Below are 20269 nucleotides of genomic sequence, written 5' to 3' on the forward strand. Positions count from 1 at the left end.
TGTGGGAAACCCTGAAGAAGCTCCTGGCTCCTGGCTTCAGATCAGCTCAGCTCTGGCCGTTCTGGCCAATTGGAGAGTGAACTTCAAATGGAAGACCTCTCTCTCTCTCTCTGCCTCTCCTTCTCTTTCTCTGCCTCTCCTTCTCTCTCTCTCTGTAACTCTGCCTTTCAAATAAATAGGTAAATCTAAAAAAAAAATCTTGGAGAAAAAGAAAAGATGTAAACAACCTAACAAATTAAGTGATATGTAGAGACTATCTCTCTAAGTAACCATATCTCAGCTGTACTCAGTACATGTTACTGTCAAGACAGGCAAGAAGCAGGGCCAGTGTCATGACACAGCAGGCTAAGGTGCCACTTGCTACACCAGCATTCCTGCTATTGTGCCTGGAAAAGCACTAGATAATGACTCAAGTACTTGGACCCCTGCCACCCAGGTGGGAGACCCAGATGGAGTTCTGAGTTCCTGGCTTTAGCCTGGTCCAGCCTTAGCCATTGTGGCCATTTGGGGAGTGAACCAGAAAATGGAGGATATCTATCCATCTTTCTCTCTCACACTCTGTCTTTCAAATACATAAATTAAAATAAACAAAAAGCAAGAAGCACCTTCATGAATACATTAAATAAATTACCTGAAAAACTATATGCATAAAATATATTATTTTAGAAATTGGTCTCTTGAATGTTTTCAAGTAGAAGTATTCAGTTGTATGTTAGGAACTGAACCAGTATCCCCAGCACTAGTTCATAAATTTATTCCATGTAAAGGTTTCAATTCCCATAAGGTATCCTATATAAGTCTTCAAATCTTTTGTCTCTTTTTGATTATAGTTTCTTCAATTCTGATTTAAACAGATTCACACTTAGTTTGTCCTCCTCTCTATCTTGTTCATCTGTACTTATAATTATCAAGATTTCTGTTTCTACCCTATAACTATAAACTGAATACTTACTCTGCCAGGTATTGTGTTGGTGTTGCAACTGAAGGAAAAATGAGAGAACTCCTTCAGAAGCTTGCATTTGGTGGAGAATTGATTGTAGATAACGTTGTTAAAATGTGATAATGTGTTGCAGTCTCCACATTTTAGTGTATTTGATAAATCACAAGTTCTCTTTTGTGCTAAAGATTAAAAAGAGATCTGATAATTTAGATCTGAAAGTAAGATGGGTGAGATGAACTAAAACACATGGAGACCAAAGAGGCAACAAAAGATGTGACATATGAGGGAGCCACTATACCTTAGAAGGCTAATGGGGAAAGTCTATCTATCCTTTTCTAGATATGTTTTTATAAAAATACTATATTAGAGTTTTTATATTTAGCCTATAAGATTGTGTCTCAAAAGGCAGTTAATTCCCTTGCTTACATGGACTTTTTATTTGTGCCTACATTTATTTTTGTTTTATTTTTAATCCTCTGTTCTATTTTTTTAAGATGTATTTATTTATTTGAGAGGAGAGTTACAGAGAGAGGGAGAGACAGAGAGAAAGGTCTTCTATCACCTGGTTCACCAAATGTCCACAGCAACCAGAGCCATGCTGATCAGGAGCCAGGATCTTCTTCCAGGTCTCCCACGTGGGTGCAGGGGCCCAAGCACTTAGGCCATCTTCTACTGCTTTCCTAGGCAGTAGAAGATGAGCTGGATCGGAAGAGGAGCAATCAGGACTCAAACCAGCACCCATACAGGATGCCAGCACTGAAGGTGGCAGCTTAACTCACTATGCCACAGCTCCATCCCAAGATTTTATTTTATTTCTTGAGTGTGTGTGTATGTGTGTGTGTGTATATACCTTCTATTTCTCTCCCTCTCTCTCTCTTTTTTTACTACTTTTGTAAACAAATAATGTAGAATTTCTTTTTAAGACTTATTTTCAGGCCAGCATTGTGGCATATTGGGCTAAGCCTCTGTTTGCAACACTGGCTTCACCTGTCCCAGTGCTGGTCTGAGTGCTGGCGGAGCTTCCCATCCAGCTCCCTACTGATGCATCTGGGATGGCAACAGAAGATGGCCCCCACTTGGGTGACATGGAGTTCTGGGTTCCATCTCTCCTCCTCTCTCACTCTGCCTTTCAATAAATAAATCTTTGAAAAAAAAATTTTTCACTCCTACATTTTGTCTTTGTTAATCGGAACTCATCATGAATTCAATAAATAGATGGTTTCTTCCAGCTTGTTGATTGAATCAGTTTTGCCCCCTTTAATTTTTTATTTTGTAAGGGTTCATTTGTTTATTTGAAAGAGTGACAGAGGGAAAGATACAGAGACAGACAGATCTTCCATCCACTGGTCTACTCCTCAAAAGGCCACAGCAGTCAGGAGCCAGGAAATCCATCTGGGTCTGTCATGTCAATGGCAGGGGACCCAGTATGGGGCCATCATGCAGTGCTTCCCAGACGCATTGGCAGGGAGCTGGATCAGAAACAAAGGAGCTGGGACTTGAACCTGTACTGTGACAGGAATACAGGCAGGTGGCAGCTTAACCCACTGTGCCACAATGAGGCCCCTTTGTTTTCTTGTTTTTAGGAAACTCATTGGCTTGAACAATAACTGATCCATTATCAAGTATATTAGTATTTCTAACCAGAAGGAATTCAACAAGCCTGGCTTCATTTACTCTTTCATGACTTCACCTAAGTCAAAATAAAAATATTTCTTTTTTATTTTATCTTATTATTTATATGATTCAGTAATGTGTTATCTGTGATTATTCTCCAGGAAGCACAGGAAGCAAGGAAGTCGTTCAGTAAGAAGGATGAAGAACATGTGTTGTCAGGAAGGGATAAGAGATTGGCTGAACAAGTATCTTCATACAATGTAAGTAAAAAGATAAAGTACATGACCTTTTATTTTTTCTACATTCTGAGTTCTCATTTTTCTCTCTTTTTCTTGTTTTTCTTTTATATGTCTGCCCTTTCACCTCATGCATTTTCTATACATCAGACCTGAAAAATACTCAACTTTATTGTGTGTATCCATTTGTATAACATCCTTCCATGCATTTCACATAGTGTTTTCAAGTATGTATTTTAAATTGGTTATATATCAGAACTCTAATTCCTAGATATAAGTAGCATTTGATCAAAAACAAGAGCGGTACTAAGTCGTAGAGATCCTCAGTTCATAAGTTTTTAAATTACAAGCAGATTTGAAATACTTGATGAAAAGATTTAAATATGAGAGAAAAATGCTTTAAAAATATGGTTCACTCTAAATTTATAAACAGTTCAGTATTCACTTGGCATGTCATCAGCTTTTGATAAACTGAATACTGTCTTAACATACTACCATGAAATGAAAATAAAAATTAATCAACTAGAAACTTAACATGAGTTTTCAAAGGCTGTTAGAAAGCCATCTCATTCAAAACAGACTTGCTCGGTGTTTTATAAATGGTTAGAAAATGTGAATGTGTCTGTCAGAGGCAAGCGTGTGGTACAGTGGTTAAGGCATCTCTTAGGATGCTTGCATCCCATATCAGACTGCTTGGGTTGAAAGTCCTGGTCCTACTTTCAGTTCCAGCTTTCTGCTAATGCCCACCCTGGGAGACAGCAGTGGTGGTTCAAGTACTTAGATGTCTATAAACCATGTGGGAAAACTGGATTTAATTCCAAGTTCCTGGCTTTGGCCTAGCGCAGTCCTATCAGTTTTAGGCATTTGGGGAATAAACCAGAAGATAAAAAAGCTATTTCTCTCTCTCTCTATCTCTCTTCCCTGCCACTCTCTCCACCCTAAATCCCCCCACCCCAGCCTAGTTTTCAAGTAAATAAAAAATTACAAGTAAGCGTGGCAGGAATCAGCAGTGTGACACATCAGGTCCAGCTGCTACTTACAATGCCAATATCTCATATTGGAGTACCAGTTTGAATACTGGGTACTCTGATTTTTTTAAGATTTATTTATTTATTTGAAAGGCAGAGAGAGAGAGAGAGAGATCTTCCATCCACTGGTTCACTCCCCAGATGGCCACAATGGCTGGAGCTGCACTGATCTGAAGCCAGGAGCCAGGAGCTTCCTCCGGGTCTCCCAGGATGCAGGGGCCCACAGATTTGGGCCATCTTCTCCTGCTTTCCCAGGCCACAGCAGAGAGCTAGATTGGAAGTGGAGCAGCCGGGACTCAAAGTAGTGCCCATATGGGATGTTGGCACTGCAGGTGGTAGCTTTACCTGCTACACCACGGCGTGAACCCCAAAGGTACACTGATTCTGATACAGCTTCCTGCTATGCACCTGGGAAGGCAGTAAAGACGGCACAAGTACCTAGGAGACCAGGATGGCGTTTCTGGCTGTTGTGGCTAATTGGGAAGTAAACCAGCAGATGGAAGTTTTCTCTCTTTGTCTCTGCGTTTCTCTGTTGCTCTGTGATTCATAACAATATTAAATAAATAAATAAATAAATAAATGTAGTAATTCAGCAAATCGATCATTTGATAAATTGCTCTCTATAAGAATTGAATTTCATCTTGGGATTTTTCAGTGAGTCGACTACTTCAGGGTGTTTTTATAATTTTTTAATAATTCAGCACAAATATGTTCTTGTATGTCACAATGGGCAAATTATACTAAATTAGACTGACAGTAGTACACCTGAAACCACTGATGCAAAAGTTCATTTATTTTTTCTTCTTTTTAAAGATCCTTATTTTTATTTATTTCAAAAGCGGAGTTGCAGAGAGAGGAGAGAAACAGAACTTGAACCACCACCCATATGGGATGCCAGTGCAGCAGGTGGAAATTTAATACAGTATACCACAATGCCAGCCCCAGTTCATTTCTTTTATCATAATTAAATTTAAACTCTAATTTGTTTGAATTGATTATAGTAGTGGTTTAATGTTTTCCTGTCTTTTGATGTTTAATTTACTAATACAGAGAATGTTTACATTGAAACCTGCCATCTTTATTTCTCCATTTTTGTTTGCTCTTTGTTACTCTTAAACAGTTTTGGTCATCAGGCTAAATAAGTTTCCTAGTAGTAGACTTAGATAAAGTGATGGTTCCTTACAACTCCATTCCTTCTCGCTTTGCCGCGCATCGGCTCCAAACTTGATCTGTTGTTTTGTTTTGTTTTGTTTTGTTTTTCAGTTCTCTCTTAAGGCCTTTCCTCTTCTAACTCTTATTAGCCTGTCAAACTTCACTGTTACTACTCCATTAGGGAGTTCTTAATTCATTAGCAGGGAAAGATATGGATGCAGAAAAAGGGAGGAGAAAATGTGGAGAAATGGTGCTAAAAGATCAAATTTTTGTTGTGTGACACATTTATACATACATTTACCCATACATTTATCATCGTATTTATGTTACATGGAGGTTTCCCATTCTAAAATTAACCCTGCCCCACTTCTCTGTGTTGGGATCCCTTCTTTTATTAATACCAAACTACCAGGGTGAAGCTCAGTCCAGTGTGTTCCACATCTAATGGATGTACCTGGACTAGAACCTAACTGTTAAAAAAAATATTGTAAGTTTCAGTAGCTTCCACAGATGTAACTGATAGCATTGTATTACTCTATTAAATGTTTCACATGGAATCTTAAATGCCATAGAAATTCCATGTCTAATATGATCCATTAAAAAATACATATGGGTAGGCATTTGACATAGAGGTTCATTTATACACCCACATCCCACATTTGAGTAACTGGGTTTGATCCCAGCTCCAGCTCGCGGCTCCAACTGCTTCCTGCTAATGCAAACCCTGCGAAGCAATGGTGATGGCTCAACTAATTAGGTCCCCATCACCCACACAGGAGACCTGGATTGAGTTGCTGGCTTTTGACTTTGGCCTGCCCACATTTGAAGAGGGAATCAGCAGATAAGAGCGCACGCGCTCTCTCTCTCTATCTCTCTCTCTTTCTCTCTCTCTGCTTTTTAAATAAATAAAAATTTAGAAAGGCAGGGCAAATCAGTTTTTATAAAGGTTACATGAAGAAGTTGATAATCATAAGCAACCTTGAAATTGTCCATGGATTCCATTCCCTGCTGCCCCACGAATGTATACCCCAAGTTGAAGGCTGCTGATCTGCACTGTCTGCATCTAATGTATCTTCCTCTCAGCTCCTAAAATCTTGGGCAGTCATTTTCTGTCCTTTCTGTTGGTCAGTAGTCAGAAGTCTAGAGTGAGTTTATAAGGATTTTAAATTATTAAATCAGTTGCCTTTCCTCAGACTTTGTCTTACTAGATGTATCTGAAACTGTGAATACCATCCATAGCTAAGAAGATTTAAAAGGAGGCAGTTAAGGGAAAAGAGAAAGAACAGAAAGCTGAAAGGAACACAAATTCTATTAGTTTGTAGAACATGCCTACATCCCCTGCACTGGCCCTGCATTCTTCCTTTCACACACATTATCTTAGCTTGTACTGTAATTTTTAATAATTAAACAACCATAAAGAGCATGGTTTTCATTGTAGTTATTGAATAAATATTTGCTTCCCTTTATCTTATTATTTTTTGTTGTGTGGCCCATAGGAGATATCTTCATGGTGATTGGTTTGAATTTGCCTCTGACAACACATTCATATCATAGATATTGTCTTAGATTTGGGAAAACCTGCTGGGCTTTAATAGCCCTGCTTAACTCTGCACTTTTCCCATCTCATTATTGTCTCATGATCAGATTCTGTTAATAATCTATCCAAGCTAAGGTTCTCATGTATGCTCTTCTCTCCCTAGGAATCAAAAAGATCAGAATCTCTTATGGACATTCATCATAAAAAATTAAAGAATAAGGCTGCTGAAGATAAAAATAAGTCACAAGAAAGAATACCATTTGACCGTGATAAGGATCTCAAGGTTAATCGGTTTGATGAAGCTCAGAAAAAAGCCCTAATAAAGAAGTCTAGAGAACTAAACACCAGATTTTCACATGGCAAAGGCAATATGTTTTTATAAGTAAGTATATTTCAGTGAAGTCTATTTTCATGTTGATCAATTTGACCTTTTCTAAGTACTCTGTTGTCTGTAATTCTGTACTAAAAACCTATTTCTTTTTAAAATAAAATAGATCACAAATCTACATTTGTTAATAAGTGAACTGATTTTTCAAAGTCAGCCTTGTTGGATTAAAAAAATGTGGCTACTGGAAAATAGGCTTGGCCTCATAATAATCTAATAGGGTGTTGCTATTAAAATGCTTTTAAAATAAAAATTCAGCTTATGAGAAATGGCAAAGGAAAGTATAGTGTGAAGCTTGAGTAAATATGCATGCTTTATTAACAAAATAAGACAGGAGGTTTGCTGGTAGTTTTTTTTTGTTTTTTTGTGGTTTTTTTTTTTTTTTTTTTTTTTTTTTTGACAGGTAGTTATAGACAGTGAGAGAGAGAGACAGAGAGAAAGGTCTTCCCTGTGTTGGTTCACTCCCCAAATGGCTGCCACTGCTGGCGCGCTGCACTGATCCAAAGCCAGGAGCTTCTTCCAGGTCTCCCAGGCAGGTGCAGGGGCCCAAGCACTTGGGCCATCCTCCACTGCCCTCCTGGGCCACAGCAGAGTGCTGGACTGGAAGAGGAGCAACCGGGACTAGAACCCGGTGCCCATATGGGATGCCGGCACCGCAGGTGGAGGATTAACCAAGTGAGCCACGGCGCTGGCCCTGCTGGTAGTTTTTATGTTAAGCAAGTTAAAAAATGTTTATTGCTTTAAAATGTCTCTTATAAATTAGTGTTGAAAACTTTTGAATCATTCATGGGTTCATAGTGTTGAGTAAGGAGTTCCATAAGAGTTGAGGTTGCTTGTTAAAAGTTTTGTGATTTTTAATTTTGTGAAACCTATATCAGTATTCAAATGTGAGTTTTAAAGGAAAATATAGTTAAAGTCAGACATATTTTCCAGCTTACGGAATTTTCCTATTCTTACCTCAGGGGGATTTCCCTGTGCAATGAAGAAAAGTTGAAGAATTCCATTTTGTCATTCTGTCCACCTTTAGTCCTTTGTTTTGGGCTTTTTAAGATTACAGTTTCCTTTTTAAAGGTAATCTTAAAAACCAGCCAAGTCTGCCTTGTTCTGTGAGTCCTTTTAAGATTATGTGGAAACGCAACATCCATGTTTGTTATGTAGAATAGAATGAAGAAGGATAGGCTTATCTTTATATAGTAACTTTTAGGGTCCCCTCCTGAGTTTTGTGACATCTGACAAGTGACGTCTCAGATCTGGTCAGGACTAGACAGAGTCTGAATGTCCTTGTGAAATACACCTAGCCTGCCCTGGAGTGGGTGTCCGTTCCTGGCAGAAATCATGCGTTTGAAATTGGCTGTTTTTTCAGCGCGTGTATCAGTGCTTATCCATTGACTTGAAAGTAGAGTGTGCGGTCTTTTGTCTGCTTTGTTACCAGTTTCACTCTTTGGCACTCAGGGCATTATTTGTTGTTTGGTTTTTTTGATTTGTTTGTCTTTAAGTCAGAAAGTGGGCTCCCTGGGTTATTCCATGTGCTAAGGAAGACCTGTTTTGCCTTTTCCACCATGAATCATAAGTATTTCTAGGGACAAGGTATGCCATTATCTGTGCGTGGTGTGAAATCTGTGCGACTTGGCCTGTATGACCTCAGCTGAAGCCTCTGAGTCTTGGAACTTTGCTTTGGGATGATCTTACATTACCCATGCATGTATGTAACAGTTTGTAGCTCATTTGCTGGAGTGAATCATGAACATCCTTTTATAAAAGACCGAGTTTGATAATCCATGAATATAAAAGCAGAAGTGGAAAGTATGTGATCATAACCACCCTAATGGGAGTACTTTAAGTTTGTAATGCTACAAGCACTGCCTCTTGAGATATTAAGCAGAAACTTCCACATAGTTAAATAAAACCTAAACATGAATGCTATATGGACGTTTTCTTGCTGATTAAGCCTAATTGTTCTGCTAATTCTGTGTTTTAGTTTTGAAGCAAAAGCTGAAACAAAGATTCTAAGTTCCAGAACTGAGTATGCTGTTCGAATTAAGGTGTAAATTATTCCCCTTAATTGTAGCAGTAAATGGTGTTTTTCTCATCAGTGTCAACAGTAGCCTACTGATGGACTGTTGCTACTAACAAAACGAATTATCCTCCTTAACAAATTGTAAAAGCTTTTCTAAGTAGAATTAAAGAGAGGCATGGAACATCTTCTCAACACAAAACTTTGTATAGGAGTGTCCAGTGTATTCATTTAATTTTGTTATAAGTTTTTTTCGTGACAAATATCTTCTACTTCCTCATACTTATGTAAATTCCTATGTATATTTTTATGAAATTTGGTAATTTTTAAAGTAAAAGTGTCATGTTTAGATACTTTGTTTTATTTTCCTCATCTGAAAGGGGTGGGGGATATTTCATGTTGTATGTGGGCAGCTTCTTTGCTTACGTCTGAAGCGTTCATGACCTTGGCGTGAGCGGGAGAAGCCTCTCTCCTCTCTGCCTGTGACTTCTCGCATACTACCTCTCCGGCAGCTTGAAGCCAGTACGCTTTCCTGCCACCTGAGGACAAGTTTAACAAAATGTCAGTCCCCTCCCAGAAGCTTTTTGCCCCCATGAAGAGCCTAGTGCAATACAGGAGCCTTGACAATGAAAGAACAAAATAGCTGTTTGTGCAGAATGGAACGTTGTTCTTCATTTCTTTCCCATCCCACCTGAGAGCTGCAAACAGCCTAAATGAATCAAGTGTCCTCCCCTCCGGCAGAAAACTAGGATTGTTCTAAAAAGAATTTTTTAAGTTCCTGCATTTCTTGATCAAGTTGTATAGGGCCATAGTAGGCTCTTTGGAAATTTAAAAATGAAGAAGAAAAAAAGAGCAATACTAAGGTTATAAAGTGGAGCAGATCCTGTAACATTCTTTACCATTGAAAGTGACATTTAAGTTCATGCTGCCTGAAATTACGTGATTTTTGTCCAGCCCCTAGAATGTCACCTCGGGTGGATTTTTAGATGCTTCACAATAGTGACCACATTACTGGTAAGTAAATAGGGCTCTTGGGGTTAGCAGGTACAGAAGTAGGTAGGGGGCATCAAAAGGTGAGAGATGGTGACTGTGGCACCGTCGCATAATTTAAGGCGTTTTTGTGTTGTGCAAAACACAGAAAAGTAAGCTCTGTTCTGAAAACAATAAAAAAGCCATGGTCTTACTAAGAGTTTTTAATCCCGTGTGGATATAGCAGCTCTAAGACATTTAGGTCATCACATTCACATTTTCTCATGCTTTGAATTAATGATTTTTATAGAAACGAGCTTGAGATTTGCACAGTATTGGGGTTTTCGTGCTCCAGAGTGATGATATAAATTATTTGATCCCAGAACATTATGGCACTTTCTGTTTCCTATGAAGAGGAGATAATATCATTCTGAAATGTAGGATTGTGGTTTTTACACAAGTTACAAGGGCCCTTATCACTTTTCTTTTCAGGATTTTTATAGTAATAACAGTCATTTTTAGAAAAAAATCCTCTGTTGAGTTATACCTAGGAGAAAAAGGTAGCATGGAGAGAAGTGGTTAGAGATGGCTCTCATGGAACATCAGTTTTCTTCTTCAGAATGTTAGTTTACTTTTCTTGGCTTTTGATGCCATCATGAGAGTTAAGTACAAAGCTCTTGCTGTCTAAAGAGGTCTCTTTTTTTGCAGCTTAAAAAATTGTTTAACTGTGACCATGTTTGTACAGAACTGAAAAGATGTTCACTGCCCATTTCAATCTTTTCCTTTTGAGCTTTGCAATTAAAAGAATGTTTTTAGAAAGCTTCTTAAGATGTAGGTTTTTCAATGTATAAATAAAGTTTCCTCCATATCTGAGAATTTGTGGTCTTCATTTTTATTTTTTAAATTTATTAGCTTTTCTGAAGAAGGAAGCAAGTGAACCAGTAGATGGATGTGTGCACTCTCTCTCTTGCTCTTTATCTCTCGCTCTCTGACTCAAAATAATTTTTTTAAAAGATTTATTTATTTGAAAGGCAGAGTTACAGAGAGGCAGAGGCAGAGAAACAGAGAGATCTTCCATCCACTGGTTCACTCCACAAATGGCCACAATGGCCAGAGCTGAGCCAACCGGAAGCCAGGAGCATGGATTGGAACAGCGGGTTAAAGCCCTGGCCTGCAGCTCTGGCTATGCCACAGCACCGCCCCCTGCCCAGGTGATTCTTTAGAAATTTTCGAATTTAATTTGAGAGCCAGCACTGTGGCATAGTGAGTAAAGCTGCCACCTGCAGCGCTGGCATCTCAGATGTGCACTGGCTCAAGTACCAGATGCTCCACTTCCAATCCAGCTCTCTGCTATGGCCTGGGAAAGCAGTAGAAGATGGCCCAAGTCCTTGGGCCCCTGCACCCGTGTGGGAGACCCGGAAAAAGCTCCTGGCTCCTGGCTTCAGATCAGCACAGCTCTGGCCGTTGTGGTCATTTGGGGATTGAACCAGCACATGGAAGACCTCTCTCTCTCTCTTTGGCTCTACCTCTCTCTATAACTTGGTATTTCAAATAAATAAAATAAATATTAAAAAAAAAGAATCACCTGGAAGTTTGTTTAAATGCCTATTCCCAGACCTACCCCTATTCAATAGGAACCCTGGGGATTAGAGTTAGAGAATCTCCATTAAAAAATAATGTATTATCGGACTTGCCCCAAATGGTGGAGTTAGAAATGTGCCAGGGGATTCCAATTCAATCCCATCAAGGTTGCATGTACCAATGCCATCTCACTAGTCCAAGTGATCAATTTCTGTTCACAATTGATCATAATGATAGGTCTAAGAGTCAAAGGGATCACACAAACAAGACTAGTGTCTGCTAATACTAACTGATAGAATAAAAAAGGGAGAGAACGATCCAACATGGGAAGCGGGATACACAGCAGACTCATAGAATGGCAGATGTCCTAAACAGCACTCTGGCCTCAGAATCAGCCCTTAAGGCATTTGGATCTGGCTGAAGAGCCCATGAGAGTATTTTAGGCATGGAAAGCCAAGACACTCTGGCAAAAAAAAAAAAAAAAAAAAAAAAGAGGACCTAAATGAAAGATCTCTGTGTGTGAGATCCCAGTGGAAAGAACGGGTCATCAAAGAAGGAGGTACCTTTCTCTGAAGGGAGGAGAGAACTTCCACTTTGACTGTGACCTTGTCTAAATAAGATCGGAGTCGGCAAACTCAAAAGGCTTCCATAGCCTTGGCAACTCATGACTAGAGCCTAGAGAGATTACTTATGCCACAAACAAGATTGTCAGATTGTTAAGTCAACAACTGGAGTCACTGTGTACTTACTCCTCATGTAGGATCTCTGTTCTTAATGTGTTGTCCAATATGAAGTAATGCTGTAACTAGTACTGAAACAGTATTTTACATTTTATGTTCTGTGTGGGTGCAAACTGATGAAATCTTTACTTAATATATACTAAGGAGATGGGAGGGGTGTGGGAGGGAAGTTATAGGGGGGAAAAAAGCCATTGTAATCCATAAACTCTACTTTGGAAATTTATATTTACTAAATAAAAGTTTAAAAAAAATAATGTATTATTTATTTTATTTGAGAGGCAGGTAGAGAACTCCCATTACTGGTTAACTCCCCAGATGCCTACAATAGCCAGGACCATGCCAGGCCAAAGCCAGGAAACAGCAACTAAACCCAAACCTCCCATGTAGCTGTCAGGGACCCGACTACTTGAGCTATCACCTCTGCTTCCCAAGGTGTGAAGTAGTCAGAAGCCAGAATTCAGAGCCAAGTCAGTACTCACAACCAGGAACTCTGATATGGGACGCAGGCCATCTCAAGTGGCTTCTTAACCACTCTACCAAATGCCTATCCCCTTGGAATCTCCTTTTTTTTTTTTTTTTTTTTTTTTAAGATTTATTTATTGGAGCCAGCGCTGCGACATAGAAGGTCACATAGGACTCTACCTGCCATCCTGGCATTTGATATGAGCACCAGTTCAAGTCTCAGCTACTCCACTCCGATCCAGCTCCCTGTTAATGGCCTGGGAAAATAGCAAGGATGGCCCAAGTACTTGGGCCCCTGCACCCATGTGGAAATCCATGAAGAAGCTCCTGGCTCCTGGCTTCTGCCTGGCCCAGCCCAGGCCATGTGGCCATTTAGGGAGTGAACCAACAGATGGAAGATTTCTCTCTCTCTCCTTCTCTCTCTTTATTTCTGCCTTTCAAATAAATTTAAAAAAAAACAACTCATAAAAATATTTATTTATTTGAAAATCAGAGTTATACAGAGAGAGGAAGAGACAGAGAGGGAGAGATCTTCCATCCACTGGTTCACTCCCCAGATGGATGCATCAGCCAAAGCCAAGAGCTTCTTCCAGGTATCCCATGTGGGTGCAGGGGCCCCAGCACTTGGGCCGTCCTATGTGTTTTCCCCAGGCCATTAACATGGAGCTGGATCAGAAGTAGAGCAGCCAGGACTAGAACTGGTGCCCATAGGGGATGCCAGCATCACAGGCAGAGGCTTTACACACTGTGCCACAGTGCCAGCCCTGGAATCTCCATTTTTAACAGCCCAGGTCCTTCTTTGTAAACTCAGATTTGAGAATCACTGCATTTATGTATGTTCCTATAAAGAATTTCCTCTCTTGGGGCCAGTGTTGTGGCACAGCAGACAGCTGCCACCTGTGAAGTCATATGAGTTCAAGTCCTGGCTGCTCCACTTCTGATCCAGCTCCCTTCTGATGCACCTGGGAAAGCAGTGGAAGATGGCCCAAGTGCTTGGACCTCTGCCACCACACAGAGACCTGGATGAAGTTCCTGGCTCTTGTCTCTGGCCTGGTCCATGCTCCAGCCCCAGCTGTTGTGGCCACTTGGGGAGTGAACCAACAGATGGAATGTCTGTCTGTCTCTCTGTCTCTCTCTCTCTCTTTCCCTTTCTGTAACTCTGCCCTTCAAATAAATGAATATTTAAAAATATTCCCTATCATTTATTATATGTTCTATTTTCCTATATTACATATTCCTAAACCCAAAAGCATTTTACATTGAGTACTGCATTCACCAGTACCGTAACACCTGCCTCCTGAAGCGTGGACTATTACCTCTCACGTGAAATAATTCGTGAAAGGTTTCATTCATCAGACATCTACCATTCAGCTGCTGCAGTGCCCAAGATTTTCACCATCAGTGATAACCTGGTGTCATTAAACTTTGTCTTTTCTTAGACACCTTTTAAAATAGAATAACCCCCAGGAGAAGTAGATTATAAGGTCCTGATCCCTGCCTGACTTAGCATCCTATGATTTCACTGAGCACAAAGGAAGTACAGAACATTAATAGGGCAGGGGGAGCAATGGTATACTGAAGCTAAACCCCAAGGGGTGGTCTCTCGCTTCCTGACTGTATTCCTTAGGGGATTAATCAGTTAATGTTGCTAAAGTACTGTGAGGTCTTAGGTAACTCTGCTTTGGCAGCCGAGGTACTACAGTATTTTAAAGAAGTACTTTCAGAAGCAAGCAAATTTATTTTTAGATACCAGTTTCTGCTTTTCTGACAAAACATAAAAGAATGTTAAAAAGCAGCAAAGGCGCATCATTGTTTTGAGAGCTGGAAACAGTTCAAGGACCTACTCTAGAATATTGGAAAGAAGAGTGGGTAAAGCATTGAAGTGGAGATGCTGCTTGGGATGCTCACATCCCATATCAGAGTGTTTGGATTCAAGTCCTGCCTCGGCTTCCTGCTAACGTGCGCTCTGGGAGGCAGCAGGGGATGGCTCAGGTGGTGGGGTCCCTGCCACCTCCATAGGAAACTCGGATTGGGCTTCCGGCTCCTAACTTCAGCCTGACTGGCCCAGCTCCAGCTGTTGCAAGCATTTCTGTGGAGTGAACCAGCAAGTGGGAGATCTCTTTGTCTGTCTTTCAAATAAAAATGAATAAATGATTTTTAAAAACAATACTGAAAAGAAACATTTCAAAGCTCATTTTCAAATTCTCTCTCGTAACCACTTTTCTAGTCCTTTAATAGAACCTCTTGGTTTCCCTACAATATGGAATAATATGGGCCAAACAGTCATATGATAAAAGCATTTGTTCCTAAGTTTTATCTTTATACAGCCAGAGTCTGAGATGAAAATAAACTTGCTGTTTTTATCATGTGATACAAAAAAATAAATGGAGTTGTGAATGTTTAAAATGATAATTTTTGCCTTTTTTGATAAAGACTTAAAGCAACACATTGTACTCACCTAAAATATAAAATACCTAAAAAATTTATAAAATATATAAAAATTTATATATATAAGATGTTATAAAAATATAAAATACCTAATTCACACTGCACTTTAAAAAAGCGATTTATTAGCCTAAGATTGCTACTTTACCACAGGTATGGTTATATGAAGCGTTTAATTGAAGAGTTCTGACAACAGCAGAAACAGCAGCCAACACGATAGATAAGTCAGCTGGCTCAGCTTACACACTTCTAATTAAAAATTCAAGTGGGAGCAGACGTGTGGCGCAGTGTCAGCAGGCCGCATGGGGGCAGGTGCTGTGGTGCAGTGAGTTAAGCCATCACTTGGGATGCCTGCATCCCATATTGGAGTGCCAGCTCCTCTGCTTCTGATCCAGCTTTCTGCTAATGCATCCTGAGAGGTGCAGATGTTGGCTCAAGTGCTTGCACCCCCTGGCCTCCATGTGTGAGACCCCAGTGGAGTTCTGGGCTCTTGGCCCAGCCCAGCTGTTGTGGGCATTCAAGAAATAAACCTGTATCTACTGAGAAGTAAACCCATATCTCGCTGTATCTATCTGCCTTTCAAATAAATTTGAAAGAAATGTTAAGTGATACAAAATCTCGGCTTAATGAGTGCCGAAGCTGCTGTGCCCAGGGAGCAGTTAAAAGAAACGAGCAGAACTTCCAATGGAAACTCTAAATTGGGAACAAGATCCCAGTGTGTTCCTTTGAAGAATTCCGACAGGAGATAAAAACCTGGCTGTACCATTGTGATCCTGAAGACAAAGCCCAATGACAGCATGGCTACCAAGAGGCAGAGGTGGTCCAGTCAGTGAAAGCAGACCAGAGGTCTGGCAATGGGGTGTTCTGGGCACTTTGCTGTTGACTTCTGGAAGGAAAGAATAGTGATGTCTGCTTATTTTGAGAATGGGGAAAGCCAAACCTTTGCAGAAAAATGCATGGGAAAGCTTCATCAAAGAGTCCATCACCATGACAATTTCCTGCTCATTCTTCTCATCAATCTCATGAGAATTCTGTGGCAGATTGTGAGGCTTCCACTTTACAGTCCTGATTAGCCTCCCTCTGACTTCGTTTTGCTTCTTAACTAAAAAAAAAAAAAAAAAAAAAAAAAAAAAACCTGCATTGAAAAGGTTAAACTCCCAGAATCTCCAGTTATTTAGGGATGGCCTCAATGACTGGTATCATCACTTTAAAAAATGTCCTACACATGGTAGAACATATATTGAGAAATAAAGTTGATATTTTAAATTTTTATCCCTTAATCCCACTTTTCCACAAACCTTTTGAAGTTCCTTTGTAATTAATTTGATATTAGCTAGCAAATAAACCTAGAAATTATAGCCATTTCTCATTTTAACTGAATTTTTTGTAGTCTTTTACATCAATATTCTTCCTGATAGTCTTGTAGTAGTTAATAAAATTTGCATATTTGAGAACTGAGGTTCTTACAGTTTAAAAAGTGTTTGCAGTGAAACCATTTATCAAGAAAGATTAAAACTCTGAACCTATCAACTTATAAAATGTGAACCAATCTGTTATACTGTGTTGCCTCAAAATGACATGAAAAGATGGATTCAGAATATTCTTTTCTACAAGTAAGTCATTAGGGGGCTGTTTTAAAATCCCATTTGGGGGGCCGGCACTGTGTCAGAGCAGGTGAAAGCCCCGACCTGTAACGCTGGCATCCCATATGGACACCGGTTTGATTCCCGGATGTTCAGCTTATGATTGGACGTTCTGCTGTGGCCTGGGAAAGCAATAGAACATGGCCCAAGTCCTTGGGCTCCTCCACCCATGTGGGAGACCCAGAGGAAGCTCCTGGCTCCTGGCTGCTTCAGATCGGCGCAGCTCCAGCTGTTGTTGTCATTTGGGGAGTGAACCAGCAGATGGAAGACCTCTCTCTCTCTCTGCCCCTCTCCCTCTCCCTCTCCCTGGCTCTACCTCTCTGTAACTCTGTCTTTTAAATAAATAAAATAAAAAATAATAATAAAATCCCATATAGGGAAAGGGGAAATAAATACCACATTTAGAGTCTTTACAGTAAGTACATATGAACACTTAGTAGGGTCTGCACCTTTTTTTTAAAGAAAGATTATTTACTTGAAAGGCAGAGTTACAGAGAGGCAGAGGCTGGGGTGGGGGCATCTTTCATCCACTGGTTCACTCCCCAGATGGCCGCACCAGCTGGAGCTGCGCCGATCTGAAGCCAGGAGCCAGGAGCTTCTTCCAGGTCTCCCACATGGGTGCAGAGGCCCAAGGACTTGGGCCATCTTCTACTGCTTTCCTAGGCTACAGCAGAGAGCTGGATCAGAAGTGGAGCAGCTGGGACTCGAACCGGCACCCATATGGGATGCTGGCACTGCAAGTGGCAGCTTTACCTGCATCTTTATTCAGCATCTACCAGAACAAAATAAAGCTGAGGCCTGGGGAGGCAGAAGAAGACAGTGGAACAAAAGTACTGTGGACCAATGTACTCGACAAGAACGTCAGTCACAGTTTTTGAAATTTTGATCTCCCTTGCAATCCCTTGAACTATAGACGGACAGCCTTATCACCAGAGATTTTGACTGGGTTTGTGGTTAGACCCAGCATCTATTTTCTGGCACCATGCCCAGGTAATTCTAATCCACTCCAAAGTGTGAGAACCAAACTTGTTTTTATCCAAACATGATATATTAATATTTCTAGACTCGGAGATGTAAGATTATTGTCAGATTATGACCACTGAGCCTTGTGATTCAAAGGCTAGAAAGCAAAAGTCATTTTCCCAGATGCCCCTGCTGCTGCTAGAGCCAATGTATTGCCTGAACTCTAGCGATCAAATGCACCCATACGAGGTTGAGGTTCCGGGGGAGAAGAGGGGAGAAACAGGCATAGTGTGGAGTCGTCCAGATACTCAGCAGCACTAGTGCTTCTGGCGCGCAGTCCCAAGCACCACTGGTACCAACCACCAGGTCTGTGAGGTCTGGGTATGGTAGAGTGGTGGTGACACAGGTGGTGACACAGGCTTCGCTGCAGGAGCATTGCAGTGTAGACAGACGTATCCCTCTTCTATCCCAGCCTGCATAAACAACCAAATATATTAACTCTGTTTGCGGCTAACAGCCCTGGCTAACATAAGAGAGTTATACTATGCTAGCTAAGAGCATAAACTTTGGAGACAGCAACCTAGCATCAAAATGTGGTCCTGCCACTAGCTGTGTACATCTGAGAAAGCTTAATTTGACTCAACTGTAATTTCTTTATCTTTTAACTGGGGGCAATAATATTTCACAACATGTTAGCAGGAGTGCATGAGACAGCATATTTAAACAGCACAAGAGCCAGCAGTAAATGATGGTTATGACTGTAGTCCCTTGGATAATAGATCCACTGAGAGAACTTACACATACAGACTTACTCATTTCTCAGGACCTCAGAAAACTCCTGTATCAGGACTCTTGGCAGCAAGCAATAGAAATCCAGTTCAAACTGACTTAATCAAAAAAGGATAATTTATTCACTCATGTAATCACAAGTCCATGGGGTAGCCCTGGCTTTAGGGACAGTGGGATCCACATGCCCAAAATATGTCATCAGGACTCTGTCTGCTTTAGTCTGCTTTTCTGCTATGGACATCACCCTTAGGTGATATCAGACATGGGTAACAACACCCCTACAGCGACATCCTACAGCTTAGCAACCTAACGAAAAGAAAGCTGCTGTTTCCCATAGTTACAGCGAAAGTCCAAGAACAGATGCTAGCCGGCTTCAAGGATCAGCTTTGGCTACTACACCCCTGAATCAATCCCATGGCCGGGAGAAACAACACCCTATAGCTCAGGCTGGTCCATATCCCCACACTTGGAGCCAAAGCGGGGTTAAGTCCTTCTGAACCGCAGACATAGACCAAGAAACTGGCAGGGTAGCTCTCCAGAAGGAAATGCTATGGCTGGCAACAAGGATAGCACATACTAACTACAAAGGCAACAACTTCTGATGTTTACTATGGCCGCATCTTACCTTTGATTCCCACCTGTTTTCTAAGAACACTATCTGTTTGCCAAAACACTTGAGCTGTTTAGGAACCCCCCACTCGCCTGTCAGTTCACCTCAGGTGTGTCGGTGTTAGCCCGTGGCTGCTGCAAATCCCCTTCTCGTTAGCTATCTGCGTGCAGCTCTCCTGGTTATGAATCTGGGTGGGTGGGGCCTGCAGGGAAGCAGGCACACACTGACACACCCAGGGACGGCCTCAGCAGGGCAGGACAGGATCTGCCCAGGAAGAAGCTACCATTTCCTAAGAGCTTGCACATCCTTTCCTTGCTCACTTCATCAGATCCTCTGACATCAAGAAGTACGTGTAGTACAAACAAGGTAGATGAGAAATGAGACCATCACAGTATGTTCACCCCATTCTGCTGGAATCTGTAATCACAATACAATTCTAAATGAGTTGTTTACCTTTCTAACTATAAATAAGAGAGAATAAAAGGGAATCAAAAAGTACTTGTATGAAAGATTGCCGGCTCCAACCCGATCAATAACCAGGAAGCCTGGCTGACTCTGACACTTAATCACGTCTCTTGGTGGGAGAAGCCCAGCGACTGAGATGGCCCTGGAGAGAAATTAACATGGGCAGGAACTGCATTCACCCTCACTCCAAGCCCAAATGGGACCTCATGTTAGCAACTCTTAGCTAATCGCATCATTGGCCAAGGACATCGGTGGGCCACTGGATGACTCTTCAGATTTCTGGTCTCTGTGCACCATAAGGAAATGGCAATATTATTACCAAAAAAAAAAGGGGGTAGGGATATATCATGGACAGGCAAAAACTTATAAGAAAAAACTATAAACAATTTTAAAAAACCTGACATGAATGAATAGTCAGGAATGGATTGTTTTTTAAGTATTGTCAAGTAGAGGTAGATTTTTTTTTTTAAGATTTATTTATTTATTTGAAAGTCAGAGTTACACACAGAGAGGAGAGGCAGAGAGAGAGAGAGAGAGAGAAAGGTCTTCCTTTTGCCGTTGGTTCACCCTCCAATGGCCGCCGTGGCCGGCGCACTGCAGCCAGCGCACTGCGCTGATCCAATGGCAGGAGCCAGGAGCCAGGTGCTTTTCCTGGTCTCCCATGGGGTGCAGGGCCCAAGCACCTGGGCCATCCTC

At 40.9% G+C, this 20269-nt stretch overlaps 1 protein-coding gene across 3 annotated transcripts in view; it reads left to right on the top strand.

Moving 5' to 3' along the window:
* GPALPP1 (GPALPP motifs containing 1) overlaps positions 1-20269 on the top strand; it is a 44977-nt gene that overhangs the window by 20773 nt on the left and 3935 nt on the right. The window contains exons 7-9 of one of the 3 annotated variants that reach the window (XM_051850041.2): positions 2716-2814; positions 6671-6889; positions 12787-13847. In XM_051850041.2, the coding sequence (XP_051706001.2) occupies positions 2716-2814; positions 6671-6889 (318 nt within the window). In that variant the 3' untranslated portion in view covers positions 12787-13847. Of the gene's footprint in view, positions 1-2715; positions 2815-6670; positions 6890-7854; positions 10749-12786; positions 13848-20269 lie in introns of those variants that run through there. The other 2 variants (XM_051850040.2, XM_070048792.1) reach the window with 2 other exon arrangements.

Source organism: Oryctolagus cuniculus, chromosome 9, assembly GCF_964237555.1.
Source record: "Oryctolagus cuniculus chromosome 9, mOryCun1.1, whole genome shotgun sequence".
NCBI lineage: Eukaryota > Metazoa > Chordata > Mammalia > Lagomorpha > Leporidae > Oryctolagus > Oryctolagus cuniculus.